Raw genomic sequence first — 16,416 nt, 5'->3', positions numbered from 1 at the left:
CCAGCCACTGCCTCCTCCTCCTGCCACGGCATCCTCCTCCTGCCACCGCCTCCTCCTCCTGCCACTGCCTCCTCCGCCAGCCACTGCCTCCTCCTCCTGCCACTGCCTCCTCCGCCAGCCACTGCCTCCTCCGCCAGCCACTGCCTCCTCCTCTGCCAGCCACTGCCTCCTCCTCCTGCCACTGCCTCCTCCTCCTGCCAGGCCCCTCGTCTCTGCCAACTGTCCCCGGCCAAGGGACACGGGCTGCCCCGGGAGCTGCACCAGGGAGGTGCCCCACTCCCATGCCCCTCCTGCACCCTCCCTCCCGCCCACACCCTGCCTCTCCAGCCCGCCCAGACCCTGCACCCCCACCCGCCTTGCACCCCACCTCCCACCCAGACCCCACCCGCCCCACTCCTGTACTCCACCTCCCACCCAGACCCCACCTGCCCCTCTGCTGCACCCCATCCCAACCCAGACCCCACCCGCCCCACTCCTGTACCCCACCTCCCACCCAGACCCCACCCGCCCCTCTGCTGCACCCCACCCCAACCCAGACCCCACCTGCCCCACTCCTGCACCCCACCCCAACCCAGACCCCACCCGCCCCACTGCTGCACCCCATCCCAACCCAGACCCCACCCGCCCCACTGCTGCACCCCACCTCCCACCCAGAACCCACCCGCCCCACTGCTACACCCCTCCTCCCACCCAGAGCCCACCTGCCCCACTCTTGCACCCCACCTCCCACTCAGATCTCAGCCCCTTCCCTTACCCCACTCCTGCATACACCCCACAGCTCCACCCCACTCTCACACCCTCCCTCCCACCCAGACCCTACATCCCAGCCCATCCTTGCGCCTTACCCTCCACCTAGACCCTACCCATCCCATCCTACACCCTCCCTCCCAGACCCCCACCCTACTGCTGCACCCCCACTCCGCTCCCACAACCTCCCACCCAGACCTCCTCCCTCACCCTGTTGCTGCCCCTACCCCACCGCTACACTCAACCCCCTGACCAGACCCCACACCTCCACCCCACTCCTGCACCCCTCCCCCGTCACTCCTACACCCTCTCCCACCCACTGCCACTCCCTGGCAGCCCCCTCCCACACACTGAACCCTCATTTTTAGCCCCATCCTAGCACCCAGGGAGCCCCACAAAGTCTACTAGCCCCAGGCCCTGGAAGAGTTAATCTGGCCCTGTGGGCAGGCCGTGTCTGGGGTGTGTACACAACAGTACAAGCAATGCTGTGCTCAACACAATGAGGTATGTTCCACAGGGATCTGTCCCCCCTCGTGCCCGTACTTAGCTAGCCAGAAACGAGGGGTTTTCCTCAAGGGGGTGGGCCGTGCTGCTGCAGCTGCCAGTATCCTCGGAGCACGCGTCGCCACAACAGCCTGGCTGCAAACCACGCGAAGGAAAACACCAGCTGCAGGGGAAGTGCCCCCCTCTGGTCCCGTCGGGTAAAACTCCCTGGAACTCCAGACACGACAAGCTCGAAAGCCTCCCGGAGCAAAGGCAGAACAGCCGGGCTCTCGGACAGCTCTGAAACAAACAGCCGGGGCCCGAACGCTTCAGCTGCCAGCCGAGCCCTGGCAACTCGCAGCGGGTCGCTCCCACGTTCCTGCTGAACGCGTCAATTTCAAATGCCAAGCCAAGATGCAAGAGTCTTCTCCAAACTAGGGACGGGAATGCGTATCCGAAGCAGCAGCGTGAAGGGGGGAGAGGAGAGCCAGTAAGCCAGCAAGAACCAGCTCCCAGGGAGCCACCTGCCTCCCCTTCACGCCCCCCTCAGAGGCAACAGTGCAGGGTGGCAGCCAGCTCCCGGGAGTGAGGCATGAGCATGTGTGTAACCATTAACAGTAACCGATAAGGCCAGGTTTATCAGCTGACCGTTTAAACGGTTATACTTTTACATCCCTCCCATAAACACTTGCGGTTCCCTGTGCCCGTTGTCCAGACTGAGGCTAAATCAAAGCTTCTGCCACCTGTATCCATGTTAGAAATCAAAGAACTTCTGAGTGCCAGGGATGAACGACTGAACCAGATGAGCCAATAGCACCCGCACTGAAAAAATGTGTGAAACTAAGGCTACATCTACACTGCAGCCCAGATCAGCGATCGAGCCACCGGTGGTTGATTTAACAGGTCTAGCTAAGACTTGCCAGTTCAACTGCAGATCGCTCTCCCATCGACCCTGTTACTCTACCCCCAACAAGAAGAGTAAGGGAAGTCGATGAGAGAGTTTCTCCCATCCAAATCCCCCTGCAGAGAAGATCCCACAGAAACTCGACTTAAGGGATGTCGACTCTAGCCATGTTATTTGCGTAGTGGGAGTGGCGTAGCTTAAGTTGATTTTCTGCTGTCGTGTAGATGTAGCGTGAGAAGAGCGCTTTAGTGACCGCAGTAGAAAATGAGCTGGAAAATTACTTCAGGGAGCTTTGCCCTTCCCTGGGATGCAGACCACTGGAGCGGAGAAGGGCCAATGCGTGGCATTTTCCCAGGAGTGGCCTGAGGCGGGTTACGGCAGCTGGTGCCCCAGGCGGAACGCGCGATCGGCACCCCCACCTGCATGGCCGTCAATGGCGTGACATCATCATTGGGTGCCCTGGGCGCCCCATTGAAGGCAGTGCCCTAGGCGACCGCCAAGTCTACCTATGCTTATGGGCTGCCCTTGCATTTTCCATGCTTGGAGAACAGGCAGTTACCTGTGCGTTCCAGGATTATCTGCACCCGCAGAACACGTGTTTTCCAACGCTGGTCCTCCTGTTAATTGGCTGCACACAAGCCAGACACCCGCACTCCAGCTCTGGTGAAATTCTAATCAGACTTCTTGTGGTTTTGGATAACTCAGGGGTTTTATGGGAAAAGTTTAACAGAAAAGTGGGTTTTATACATGTGACTGGTTTGGTTGCTAGTAAAAACACTAGACAAAGAGAATCTATACAGGGACGGCTTGTGAATTCGTAAACACATCAACATTTAACTGACACCATTTCAAAAGTGTGAACAGTCTTTACACTGTTCACATCCCTAACATGGGCAGAGGACAAATATTGGTGAAGAACACTCGGGCTGAGATGCTTTCTACTGGAATTACAGGGTACAATCCAGTGGCGTATCAAATATATTCTGAAGGAGCTTTCCAGATGACCCAGGCTGGGGCAGTCAATTATTTCTGGTCAAGGTCCAAATTTCTTGGGCAAGGTATAGTCAACATCCAGACCCCAGAGCACACAATAAAAAACCAACAAGGATGGTCTGGTAGAACCTCAGACTCCCAAGCACTCAGGGATGGAGAAGGTTCGTAACTCAAACGTTCGTAACGCTGCACAAAACGTTATGGTTGTTCCTTCCAAAGTTTCCATTTGAACATCGACTTGACGCAGCTTTGAAACTTCGCACTGCGGAAATTTAATGCGGCTTTTCGCCAACTTAATTTAAACAGAAGCATTACAAAAACAATTCCCTTACCTCGTCAAATCTCTTTCTAAAGTCTCCCTTTGGATGTTTAATCATTTACATTGAACAGGGGACTGTTCCGCGTATGCTTTTGGCAAGGTGGGTGTGTCCCTGAGGCTCCCTCATTGAGTACGTCCAGTTCCAAATGTGGCGAGGGGCCGACCGGTCAGTGTGTAACTTGCAGTTGTGTCTTTGAGGTTCTACAGCAAATAAAAAGACTTCAGGAGCCATTCACAAGGTCCTGGAGGTCGGGATTTGGCCCATGGTCCAGGCTGTATAGTTTGGGGGTTTACTGTTTGTTGTCACAGGTGGCAATAAACCCAGACAGTCTCTCCTTTAGGGTGTGTCTAAACTACATGGCTCCATCGACGGAGCCATGTAGATTAGGCTGATCGGCAAAAGGAAATGAAGCCGCGATTTAAATAATCGCGGCTTCATTTAAATTTAAATGGCTGCCGCGCTGAGCCGACAAACAGCTGTTTGTCGGCTCTGCGCGCTAGTCTGGACGCTCCCATGCCGACCTGAAAGCCCTTTATCGACCTCCCCGTTATGCCTCGTAGGATGAGGTTTACCGGGGAGGTCGATAAAGGGCTTTCATGTCGGCAGGGGAGCGTCCAGACTGCCCTGATCTGCCGACAAACAGCTGATCAGCAGAGCGGGGCAGCCATTTAAATTTAAATGAAGCCGCGATTATTTAAATCGCGGCTTCATTTCCCTTTACCGAACAAACAAATTTACACGGTTCCGTTGACGGAGCCACGTAGTCTAGACGTACCCTTAGGCAGTAAGGTCAGACAGGCCATGCTTGCACCCTTGGCGAGACCCCTGGTCCGGACCCCAGTGGCACAGACTGCCGGGTGTGCATGGTTCTACCAGGCAAGTCATGGCGCGCACAGGAGGGGATTTCAGCCCTTCTGAGGGAGCAGTTTTGGAGGGGGGCTGTAGATATTGGGGTTGGGCTCACAGATTTTAGGGGGCCCTCGCGTACTCGCCTGGGAGCAGGCAGCTGCACTGCGGGAACCCAGATGACCACAGAGTGACCGCTCCTTATTCAGCCTCGCTCTCCCCCAGGGCTAGCTCAGATCACCCTGCACCGGCACGCTCCCCCGCTCCCCCAGCGCCAAGCGCCGCTCTCCTGCTGACGGATTGGGGCTTCCTGCTGAAACCAAGGGCGGAACGCTGACAAGCTGGCACGGGAGTCTGATAACCCCCCGGCGCCGGGACAGGGCTCTGGACTTGCCCAGGGAACGTGGACAGAAGCCGCCCCACGGTCCGTGTCTTTGCTGCTGGTCTGTCTCTCTGCAGACGCCACGTGGGACCCGTGTCGCTGGAAGGAGACCTGGGCCAGGGGCCTGCCCCTCCAGCTGGCTTTGCTAGGGCTCCTACTGCTGCCTGGCCCAGCCGCTCGGCCCATGGCAAGGCCCAGGCCAGCAGGAAGTGGCCTGTCTCGGAGCGGGGCAAGGCGGGAATGGCATGTAACATGCCCAGAGCTGGCAGCCCGAGCACGGGCCACGGGAGCGTAACTCGCGCATGCTTGAGATAGCGGGGCGGGAACCAGACCCTGGGCGCAGCTTCTACTGAAAGCAATGGGACCCCAACCAGGGGCCGCCAGACAGCGCGGGCTGAGAGCGGCCGGGCTGGGTCGGACCAAAGGTCCCGCTAGCCCAGGGTCCTGTTTGCCCACAGCAGCCAATGCCCGGTGCCCCAGAGGGAGCGAACAGAGCAGGGAATCCTAGGACCGGAAGAGACCTCGAGAGGTCACAGAGTCCAGACCCCTGCCCTCACGGCAGGACCAAGCACCATCTACACCATCACTGACAGGTGTCTGTCCATCCTGCTCTTCATTATCCAGAGATGGGGATTCCACAACCTCCCTGGGCAATTTATTCCAGTGTTTAACCACCTTGACAGTTAGGAAATTTTTCCTGTTGTCCAATCTAAACCTCCCTTGCTGCAGTTTAAGCCCCTTGCTTCTTGTTCTATCCTCAGAGGCCAAGGAGAGCAATTTTTCTCCCTCCTTTTTGTAACACCCTTTTAGATACCTGAAAACTGCTCTCATGTCCCCCCTCAATCTTCTCTTTTCCAAATTAAACAAGCCCAGTTCTTTCACTCTTCCCTCACTGCTCATGTTCTCTAGACCTTTCATCATTCTCGTTGCTCTTCTCTGGACCCTCTCCAATTTCTCCACATCTTTCTTGAAATGTGGTGCCCAGAACGGGACACAACACTCCAACCGAGGCCTAACTAGTGCAGAGTAGAGTGGAAAAATGACTTCTCGTGTCTTGCCCATAACACACCTGTTAATCCATCCCAGAATCATGTTTGCTTTTTTTGCCACGGCATCACACTGCTGACTCATATTTAGCTTGTGGTCCATTATGACCCCAAGATCCCTTTCTGCTGGACTCCTTCCTAGACAGTCGCTTTCCATTCCCAATCATCAAGTGATCCCTCCCGTTGCCCATTTCCAGCCTCTGACAAACAGACACCATCCCTACCTATCCTGGCTCATAGCCATTGATGGACCCAACCTCCATGAATTTACCTAGTTCCTTTTTGAACAGTGTTAAAGTCCTGGTCTTGACAACATCCTCAGGCAAGGAGTTCCACAGGTTGACTGTGCGCTGCATGAAAAAAACCCTGCTCCCTATTCATTTCATTTGATGACCCCTAGAGTGGCTAGACCTAGCACCCCTCAGTCCTCTTCCCCACTACCCCTCCACTCTGCTCCCTCAATCAGCACATCTGCCGCTGGCAGTACCTGCACAGGAGCGGAGTGACTCCTGATTGGCACCGGTGACAGGGGGAGCCGCCCATGGCTCACAGCGCCAGAGACATGGCTCCATCTCTCGCCCCAATCTCCCAGCCGGCTCGTTCCTTGCTGGGCTGGGTCCCTGGGAGCCGCTGCCCCAGGTGGGTCCGTTGGTGGGCCAGGAGGTTGGAGATGTTGCTGAAGCTCTTGCCGCACTGGGCGCAGGGGTAGGGCCGCTCTCCCGTGTGCACCCGCCGGTGCTTGGTGAGGTCCTGCTTCTGGCTGAAGCTCCGGTCGCAGTCCGGGCAGGGGTAGGGGCGCTCGCCCGTGTGCACCCGCCGGTGCTTGGCCAGGTCGTGCTTGAGGCCGAAGCTCTTGCCGCACTGGGCGCAGGGGAAGGGGCGCTCGCCCGTGTGGGTGCGCCAGTGGGTGTACAGGTTGGAGACCTGGCTGAAGGCCCGGCCGCAGTCGCTGCACACGTAGGGCTTCTCCCCGGTGTGGACGCGCCGGTGCGTCTTGAGCCGCTGGCTCTGCCCGAAGGCCTTGCCGCAGTCGGCGCAGACGTAGGGCCGCTCGCCCGTGTGGACGCGCCGGTGCACCGTCAGCTTCTGCTTGTCCTTGAAGCTCTTGCCGCAGTCGGGGCAGGGGAAGGGGCGCTCGCCTGTGTGGACGCGCTGGTGCCGGACCAGCACCTGCTTGAGGGTGAAGCTGCGGCCGCAGAGCCCGCAGGCGAAGGGCCGCTCCCCGGTGTGGATGCGCCGGTGCTTGAGGAGGTTGGAGACGTGGCTGAAGCTCTTGCCGCAGTCCGGGCAGGGGTAGGGCCGCTCCCCCGAGTGGGTTCGCTGGTGCTTGGCGAGGTCCCACTTCTGCCGGAAGCCCTTCCCGCACTCCGGGCACGTGTGGGGCGGGGCCATCCTGGGAGCGCTGCTCTCCGGCATGGCGGGAGGGGCCGCCCCGTGGGCGCTGGGGGCACCCGCCGGGCACGGGTGGGACCCCTCCCCCGTCTCAGGGCCTGGCGGTGTGCTTGGGGGGCTGCCACCGCACCAGTCACGCCCCCATGGGACTCCCAGCGCGCTCTCCGGTGCCCGGGACTCACACGAGTTCAGGGGGGCTCCTCGCAGCTCGGGGCTCAGGACGGCTTTCTCGTCCGACCCCCCTGGGAACGGCCGGTAGGGCTGCAGCGTCCCTGCCCCGGCACCCGGCTGCTGCGCCCCAGACCTGCTCCCGACCCTGCCACCTGCGGGGAAAAGAGAGTCTGGAGATGGACCCAGTAAACTTCCCGGTACAGGGCACCCCACCCCCTCCGCCCGGGACACTTCTCCACCGGAGGCACCTGCACCCAGGAGGAGGTGAAGGGCCTGGCTTTTCAGCAATGAGCATGATCCACAGGCACCCGCGCAGGGCACGGCCTACGGCTTCCCCCACAGCAGCGTTTCCTCAGAGGGCCCCGTCCGTGGCTGGGGAGAGAACTTCAGAGCGGCCAGACTGGGGGAGAGCAAAGGCCCATCCAGCCCAGTGTCCTGCTGCCCACAGCGGCCAGCGCCAGGTGCCCCCGAGGGAGTGAACAGGGAATCCTCACGTGATCCACCCCCCGTCGTCCAGAGGTTAGGGACGCCATCCCTGCCCATCCTGGCCAATAGCCATCGATGGACCTGTCCTCCAGGAATGTATCTAGCTCTTTCTTGAACGCTGTTAAAGTCCCGGTCCCCACCACATCCTCTGGCGAGGAGTTCCACAGGTTGACTGTGCGCTGCATGAAGAAAAACTCCCTTTGGCTTGTTTTAAACCTGCTGCCTATTTATTTCCTTGGGGGACCCCTAGTTCTTGTGTTATGGGAACAAGTCAATAACTCGTCCTTAGTCACTTTCTCCGCACCACTCTTCATTTTACAGACCAGTCCAGGGGTGGGGAACCTCAGGCCCGGGGGCCGCATCTGGCCCATGGCTTGCCTGGATCCCGCTGCCGAGGCTCTGCACTGGGGAGCCCGCGCTGGCGCTCCAGCCCCTCTGCCATCCACCCGCAGGGCTGGAGCCCACAAAATCTACCGTGTGCGAGGGGAATGGGAGGGGGGCCTTCTCCTCACTTTGCTTCTCCCTTGTGGGCGGCCCCCGACTGGTTTTCCTGTGGGCCAGTGGCCCTCCCCCCACCCAAAAACAGTTCCCTGCCCGGATCTAGCTCTCTAGAGGGCACCGTGGCGGCCCATACGGACACACTGCGGAGGGTGCAGGGCCCGGGCACCCAGCTTCTCCCCGGCAGGAGGGTCCGGCTGGGCCAGTGAGCAGCCGGCGACAGTCCACGCTGCATACATGGGACACAGCCCCCCTGCACCCGGAGATGGGGTCTCTGCCCAGCACTTCTCCCCAGCGCCCCGAGCCAGGTTGGGTGCCACTCACCTTGGCGGGGGCTCTCTGGAGACCCCCACGCCCTGGCGTCCTGCAGGGGGCTGACCCACGGCTCCTCCTCTGCTGGAGGGAACAGAACCCGGATGCTCCGTCACCAGGGAGCCGCTCGGCCGCCCTGCCCGGGGCAGCCCCATGCCACCTCCCCCAGCACATGCCTCTGTCCCTCCCCCTGACCGCTCTGCCTGGCTGCAGCCCGAGGCCCCCTGCTGGAGGCTTGTGGCCCTCCCTACACCAGAAAGCCATAGAGAAGTCCTCCAAGGCCCCCTAGAGGGCCGCAAGGAGGAACCAGCCAATCAGGCGCCAGGAAGGCCTATAAAAAGGAGCAAACAGTGGCAGTGGCTAGCAGGACAGCATGGATGGCAGGATGACAGCTTCCTCGGCTAACAGGTCCCTCCCCAACTGACAATTTCTACTAAAATAATCACAATCTACAGGGAGTCTGAAAACTGAGGGGCCAGGGGTTTGTGCTGGGGGCGAATGGGCGGGGGAGGGGATGCAAGGCCGATGGGACATGCCCAGACGTGACAGCTCTGCTGGAGGAAGCCAGGGGAGGAAGGGGGCCGGGGCAGCAACGTGGGAAGGGGTCACTGGCCTCTGACCCTTGTGGTCCCTTCTGACCATACAGTTCTGTGAATCTACGACGCCTACGGTAGCAGCGCTGAGGAGCTGGGGTTCCTGGTACTCACCCAGAGAGGGGCTCCCCCATGCCACGGGGCTCTGTGGGGCGTGGACCCACGGCTCTTCCCCCCGCTCCAGCCGATATAAGACGTCGGGCTTGGGGCCCGTGTAGCCTGTCAGCGGAAAGAGACTGGGAGCATCAGGACTCGGGATCGTACGAGCCGCGTAGTCGTGATTTCACTGAACAGTTTTCCATTACGTGATCAATTGGTCTGAACCCCCCCATCTCCCCTCCCCGGGGCCGTGAAGCGGGCCCTTGCTTTCAAAGAGTCGTGAGCAAGTGGACAGGTAACGAGACAGCAGGAAAGCCCAGTTCAGCACCGACTTTCAAAACGTGCAGAGACGCCACTGAAAACCCGGACGCTCTTAACAGCATCACAGACGCCCACGCGTCAGCCAGAATCCGCACAGCCTGCCCCACGGCAAACAGCCAGCGCTGCTGTTGTGTTTCCCACACCCGTGAGATCTTGGAGTCACTGCAGATCGCTCTCTGAAATATCCACTCTGGGTGCAGCGGCAGGCAAAAAAGCAAACAGAGTGTGAGGAATCGTTAAAAAAGGGCTAGGGAATAAGAGCGAGAATCTCTTATTGCCTCTGTGTAAAACCATGGTACAGCCACAGCTTGAATCCTGCGTGCGGATGTGGTCGCCTCATCTCCGAAAAAGATCTCTGGGCATTGGAAAAGGTTCAGAAAAGGGCAACAAAAATTATTAGGGCTCCCCAGAGTCTGAGCAAAATAATAACAACCCCCTCTCACCTCCCCGTCCCCCAGCTCTTTACCCAAAGCAAGCAGGAGCTGGTAGTTCTCCGTCATCACTTCCCGGTACAGATCCTTCTGCCATCCCGCAAACGTGTCCCACTCCTCCCGGAAGAAATAGACGGCGACGTCATCAAACGTGACAGGCACCTGCGGCCACAAGCATTGCGCGCTCAGCCAGGCTGGGTTGATACCAGGCACGTGTCTCAGCCCAGCGTCCGTGGCACGAGTGACACGCAGCCACGACGGAGCAGGGGAGGGGCTACACGGACGCGGCCCGGCCGGGCTCTCGCAAGGTAGCGCTAAGGCAGGCGTGAACTGCCCCAGTGGGTCAACAGTCCACACTGTCCTGGCACTGACGCCTGTCCGACAGGGCCCAACGTGACTAGGTAAGGGCCCAGCGTACACTGCTGGGCGGCGCTGCCACTTTGAAGTACCTCCCCCTGCCTGACTATGCCTGTATATGGCCCTGGCAGCCCACCCATCCCAGAGCCTGTCCTCAGGCCATATTGCCTGTATATGGCCCTGGCAGCCCACCCATCCTAGAGCCTGTCCCCAGGCCGTATTGCCTGTATATGGCCCTGGCAGCCCACCCATCCCAGAGCCTGTCCCCAGGCCGTATTGCCTGTATATATCCCTGGCAACCCACCCATCCCAGACCCTGTCCCCAGGCCGTATTGCCTGTATATGGCCCTGGCAGCCCACCCATCCCAGACCCTGTCCCCAGGCCGTATTGCCTGTATATGGCCCTGGCAACCCACCCATCCCAGACCTTGTCCCCAGGCCGTATTGCCTGTATATGACCCTGGCAGCCCACCCATCCTAGAGCCTGTCCCCAGGCCATATTGCCTGTATATGGCCCTGGCAGCCCACCCATCCTAGAGCCTGTCCCCAGGCCGCATTGCCTGTATATGGCCCTGGCAGCCCACCCATCCCAGACCCTGTCCCCAGGCCGTATTGCCTGTATATATCCCTGGCAACCCACCCATCCCAGACCCTGTCCCCAGGCCATATTGCCTGTATATGGCCCTGGCAGCCCACCCATCCTAGAGCCTGTCCCCAAGCCGTATTGCCTGTATATGGCCCTGGCAGCCCACCCATCCCAGACCTTGTCCCCAGGCCGTATTGCCTGTATATGACCCTGGCAGCCCACCCATCCCAGACCCTGTCCCCAGGCCATATTGCCTGTATATGGCCCTGGCAGCCCACCCATCCCAGAGCCTGTCCCCAGGCCGTATTGCCTGTATATGGCCCTGGCAGCCCACCCATCCCAGACCCTGTCCCCAGGCCGTATTGCCTGTATATATCCCTGGCAACCCACCCATCCCAGACCCTGTCCCCAGGCCATATTGCCTGTATATGGCCCTGGCAGCCCACCCATCCCAGAGCCTGTCCCCAAGCCGTATTGCCTGTATATGGCCCTGGCAGCCCACCCATCCCAGACCCTGTCCCCAGGCCGTATTGCCTGTATATATCCCTGGCAACCCACCCATCCCAGACCCTGTCCCCAGGCCATATTGCCTGTATATGACCCTGGCAGCCCACCCATCCCAGAGCCTGTCCCCAGGCCGTATTGCCTGTATATGACCCTGGCAGCCCACCCATCCCAGAGCCTGTCCCCAGGCCGTATTGCCTGTATATGACCCTGGCAGCCCACCCATCCCAGAGCCTGTCCCCAGGCCGTATTGCCTGTATATGGCCCTGGCAGCCCACCCATCCCAGAGCCTGTCCCCAGGCCGTATTGCCTGTATATGGCCCTGGCAGCCCACCCATCCCAGACCCTGTCCCCAGGCCGTATTGCCTGTATATGGCCCTGGCAGCCCACCCATCCCAGAGCCTGTCCCCAGGCCGTATTGCCTGTATATGGCCCTGGCAGCCCACCCATCCCAGAGCCTGTCCCCAGGCCGTATTGCCTGTATATGGCCCTGGCAGCCCACCCATCCCAGAGCCTGTCCCCAGGCCGTATTGCCTGTATATGACCCTGGCAACCCACCCATCCCAGAGCCTGTCCCCAGGCCGTATTGCCTGTATATGGCCCTGGCAGCCCACCCATCCCAGAGCCTGTCCCCAGGCCGTATTGCCTGTATATGACCCTGGCAACCCACCCATCCCAGAGCCTGTCCCCAGGCTGTATTGCCTGTATATGGCCCTGGCAGCCCACCCATCCCAGAGCCTGTCCCCAGGCCGTATTGCCTGTATATGGCCCTGGCAGCCCACCCATCCCAGAGCCTGTCCCCAGGCCGTATTGCCTGTATATGACCCTGGCAGCCCACCCATCCCAGAGCCTGTCCCCAGGCTGTATTGCCTGTATATGACCCTGGCAGCCCACCCATCCCAGAGCCTGTCCCCAGGCCGTATTGCCTGTATATGACCCTGGCAACCCACCCATCCCAGAGCCTGTCCCCAGGCCGTATTGCCTGTATATGGCCCTGGCAGCCCACCCATCCCAGAGCCTGTCCCCAGGCCGTATTGCCTGTATATGACCCTGGCAGCCCACCCATCCCAGAGCCTGTCCCCAGGCCGTATTGCCTGTATATGGCCCTGGCAGCCCACCCATCCCAGAGCCTGTCCCCAGGCCGTATTGCCTGTATATGACCCTGGCAACCCACCCATCCCAGAGCCTGTCCCCAGGCCGTATTGCCTGTATATGACCCTGGCAACCCACCCATCCCAGAGCCTGTCCCCAGGCCGTATTGCCTGTATATGGCCCTGGCAGCCCACCCATCCCAGAGCCTGTCCCCAGGCCGTATTGCCTGTATATGGCCCTGGCAGCCCACCCATCCCAGAGCCTGTCCCCAGGCCGTATTGCCTGTATATGACCCTGGCAGCCCACCCATCCCAGAGCCTGTCCCCAGGCTGTATTGCCTGTATATGACCCTGGCAGCCCACCCATCCCAGAGCCTGTCCCCAGGCCGTATTGCCTGTATATGACCCTGGCAACCCACCCATCCCAGAGCCTGTCCCCAGGCCGTATTGCCTGTATATGGCCCTGGCAGCCCACCCATCCCAGAGCCTGTCCCCAGGCCGTATTGCCTGTATATGGCCCTGGCAGCCCACCCATCCCAGAGCCTGTCCCCAGGCCGTATTGCCTGTATATGACCCTGGCAGCCCACCCATCCCAGAGCCTGTCCCCAGGCCGTATTGCCTGTATATGGCCCTGGCAGCCCACCCATCCCAGAGCCTGTCCCCAGGCCGTATTGCCTGTATATGACCCTGGCAACCCACCCATCCCAGAGCCTGTCCCCAGGCTGTATTGCCTGTATATGGCCCTGGCAGCCCACCCATCCCAGAGCCTGTCCCCAGGCCGTATTGCCTGTATATGGCCCTGGCAGCCCACCCATCCCAGAGCCTGTCCCCAGGCCGTATTGCCTGTGCATGTGGGTGCCACAAAGGCCTGTGCGTCCTTTACTTTTTTACACAAAGCCTCGAATTCTGCAGCACCTGGGTGTGCACAGGGCCGGGGATGGGGCGGTCCCCAGCTGTCTGCAGCAAAGGTGAGTGGGGGGGCAGTGAGTGGGGGAGCCAGCGGCACAGGGCACACACTGGGCATATGCAGTGGGGGGCACAGTGACCAGAGTGAACAGAAAGGGACAGTAGCACTGGGTGTGGGGGTCCCACTGGTGGGGGGGCAGGGGCAGTGGGGGGGGGTCCCTCTGGTGGGGGAAGCAGGGGCAGTGGGGGGGTCCCTCTGGTGGGGGGCAGGGGCAGTGGGGCGTGGGGGTCCTGCTGAGCAGGGAGGTCACAGGGTGGGGTCGGCTCCTACCTGGGCAGGCAGAGCCAGGCCAGCTGGGGGGGCCGTGACCGGTTGGGGATTGTGCTGGATGGGAACCGGGAGGCAGTGGCAGGGGCTCCTATAGGAAGAATGGCAGTGGGGGGGAGAGTCCCACCGGAGGGGGAGCCAGGGAGCAGAGGGGGTCCTGCTGGGGATAGTGGGGGTAGAGAGCACTAGGCAGTGGGAGCCAAGGAGCAGTGGGGGTACTGCAGGGGGAGCAGTGGGGGGGAGCAGTGGGGGGGAAGAGTGGGGGGTCCCACAGGTGGGTGATGGGGGCCCAGGGGATGGTGGGGTCCCTGCTGGGGGTCACTGGGGGTCCTGTAGAGGCACAGTGGAGGTCCCATGGGGGAACAGGGAGCGGTGGGGGCCCCTCTGGGGGGTAACCAGATGGCACTGGGATTCCACTGGGGAGCAGTGGGGGTCCTGCCAGGGGGTCCAGGGGCCGGTGGGGGTCCTGCTGGGAGGTCAGGGGGCCGTGGGGGTCCCGCTGGGGGGGCCGTGGGGGTCCCGCCGGGGGGCCATGGGGCAGTGGGGGTCCCGCCGGGGGGGCAGAGGGCGGTGGGGGTCCCGCTGGGGGGTCCCGCCGGGGGGGCCAGGGGCCGCTGGGGGTCCCGCCGGGGGGCCATGGGGCAGTGGGGGTCCCGCCGGAGGGGGCTGAGGGCAGTGAGGGTCCCGCCGGGGGGGCCAGGGGGCCGTGGGGGTCCCGCCGGGGGGCCATGGGGCAGTGGGGGTCCCGCCGGGGGGGCAGAGGGCAGTGAGGGTCCCGCCAGGGGGTCCATGGGGCAGTGGGAGTCCCGCCGGGGGGGCCAGGGGCCGGTGGGGGTCCCGCCGGGGGGTCCATGGGGCAGTGGGGGGTCCTGCTGGGGGGTAGTGGAGGTCCCGCCGGGGGGGCAGAGGGCGGTGGGGGTCCCGCTGGGGGGTCCAGGGGCCGGTGGAGGTCCCGCCGGGGGGGCAGAGGGCGGTGGGGGTCCCGCGGGGAGGGGGTCCAGGGGCCGGTGGGGGTCCCGCTGGGGGGGGGGCAGAGGGTAGTGGGGGTCCCGCTGGGGGGTCCATGGGGTAGTGGGGGTCCCGCCGGGGGGGTCCATGGGGCAGTGGGGGTCCCGCGGGGAGGGGGTCCAGGGGCCGGTGGCTGGGCCCGTGCGGCGGCTCCTACCTGGGCAGGCGGGGCGGGCCGGTGTCTCCCGGCCATGCCCGGGGGCTCCCCGCGCCGCGGCGCCCGGCCCGGCTGCTGCCCCGCGACCACCCGGCCCGGCCCGGCCCCGCACGGCTCGGCCACCCGGCAGGGCATGCTGGGAGCGGGGGGCTGGGCCGGCAGCGGGGAGCTTCCCCACCGCACACACCGTCACACTGACACACACACACACTGACACACACACCGCACTGCCACACACACACTGACACACACTCAGCATTCACGCACAGCACTGCCACACACACACAGCACAGCCACACACACAGCTGAGACACACACCAAGCTCACACACACACAGCACTGACACACACCAAGCTCACACACACACAGCACTGACACACACCAAGCTCACACACACACAGCACTGTCGCACACTGACAACACACCACAATGCCACACACATCCAGCCCCTCTACACCACAGGCACACACTGAGCTCACACACACAGCACTGGCTCTGTACCCAGGTGCACACTCGGCACCAACGCAGCACATATGGGTTCAACATCCCCCCCCCTCCCCGCCACCGCTGAGGACAAACTCTGCACACACATGCACCTACACACGGATACACACAGCTCTGAGTTGACACTGCACACCTTGACTGACACACACACAGCACTGACTGCACCCAGGCGCACACCTGTCAAGAACATCAGAATGGCCAAACTGGGTCAGACCAACAGTCCTTCCAGCCCAGTGTCCTGTCTCCCCACCTGCCTGGTGCCCCAGAGGGAGGGAACACAACAGGGAATCACCAGGTCTGTCACCCATCCCCTGCTGTTGGATGGAGAAATGTTCCCTTTGCTCTGTTTTAAACCTGCTGCCTGTTAATCTCAGTGGTACCCGCTGGTGTTTGTTTTCCATGACGTGGTAAATAACCCCCTTACTCTCCGTCCCCCACCATTCAGGTGTTTCTAGACCTTAGTCGTCTCTTTTCCAAGCGGACAAGTCGCGGGCTTTTCAGTCACCCCCATAAGGAAGCTGTTCCAAGCCACTGATCATTTTCAGGGTTCTTCTCCGGACCTTTCTCTTTCTGAGTTTTCTGGTGTTGAGATGGGATGACCAGACCGGCACACAGTAGTCCCGGTGTAGGCGTACCATGGATTTGTACAGAGGCATTGTGGGATTCTCAATCCCTTCCACTGCAGCTCCTAACAGGCTGCTGGCCTTTTTGACGGCCACTGAACGCTGTTTGGCTATTGTCAGAGATCCTGGGCAAAGTGGGGAGGGTGCCTCCATGCTCCTGGTTCCCCGGGCAGAGGAAGTTTGTTTTCTAATGTGCATTACTTTGCATTTATCGACATTGCATTTCATTTGACCGTTTGCTGCCTGGTCACTCAGTTTTGTGAGATCCCTTTGTAACTCTTCACTGTCGGCTTTGGGCTGAACTATCTTGAGTAACTTTATATAGCCT

At 61.2% G+C, this 16,416-nt stretch overlaps 1 protein-coding gene across 3 annotated transcripts; it reads right to left on the bottom strand.

The window, feature by feature from the left end:
- Positions 1-2,927: 2,927 nt before the first annotated feature.
- Positions 2,928-15,152, bottom strand: LOC102461564 (uncharacterized). 3 transcript variants are annotated; one of them, XM_075923049.1, is made up of 5 exons: positions 14,962-15,152; positions 10,060-10,186; positions 9,288-9,392; positions 8,593-8,661; positions 2,928-7,436 (listed from the first exon to the last, which is right to left on the bottom strand). In XM_075923049.1, the coding sequence occupies exons 1-5, from the start codon at positions 15,094-15,096 to the stop codon at positions 6,268-6,270; spliced, it is 1,605 nt and encodes a 534-aa protein (XP_075779164.1). In that variant the 5' UTR covers positions 15,097-15,152; the 3' UTR covers positions 2,928-6,267. The 3 variants fall into 3 exon arrangements, with proteins under 3 accessions (XP_075779164.1, XP_075779163.1, XP_075779165.1); XM_075923048.1 differs by having other exon boundaries at positions 8,593-8,664; positions 14,962-15,150; XM_075923050.1 differs by lacking the exon at positions 8,593-8,661 and having other exon boundaries at positions 14,962-15,151.
- Positions 15,153-16,416: the final 1,264 nt, after the last annotated feature.

This window comes from Pelodiscus sinensis, chromosome 2, assembly GCF_049634645.1.
Source record: "Pelodiscus sinensis isolate JC-2024 chromosome 2, ASM4963464v1, whole genome shotgun sequence".
Lineage (NCBI taxonomy): Eukaryota > Metazoa > Chordata > Testudines > Trionychidae > Pelodiscus > Pelodiscus sinensis.
The sequence above is the reverse complement of the archived record's forward strand: the minus strand, read 5'-3'. Positions and strand labels throughout refer to the sequence as shown.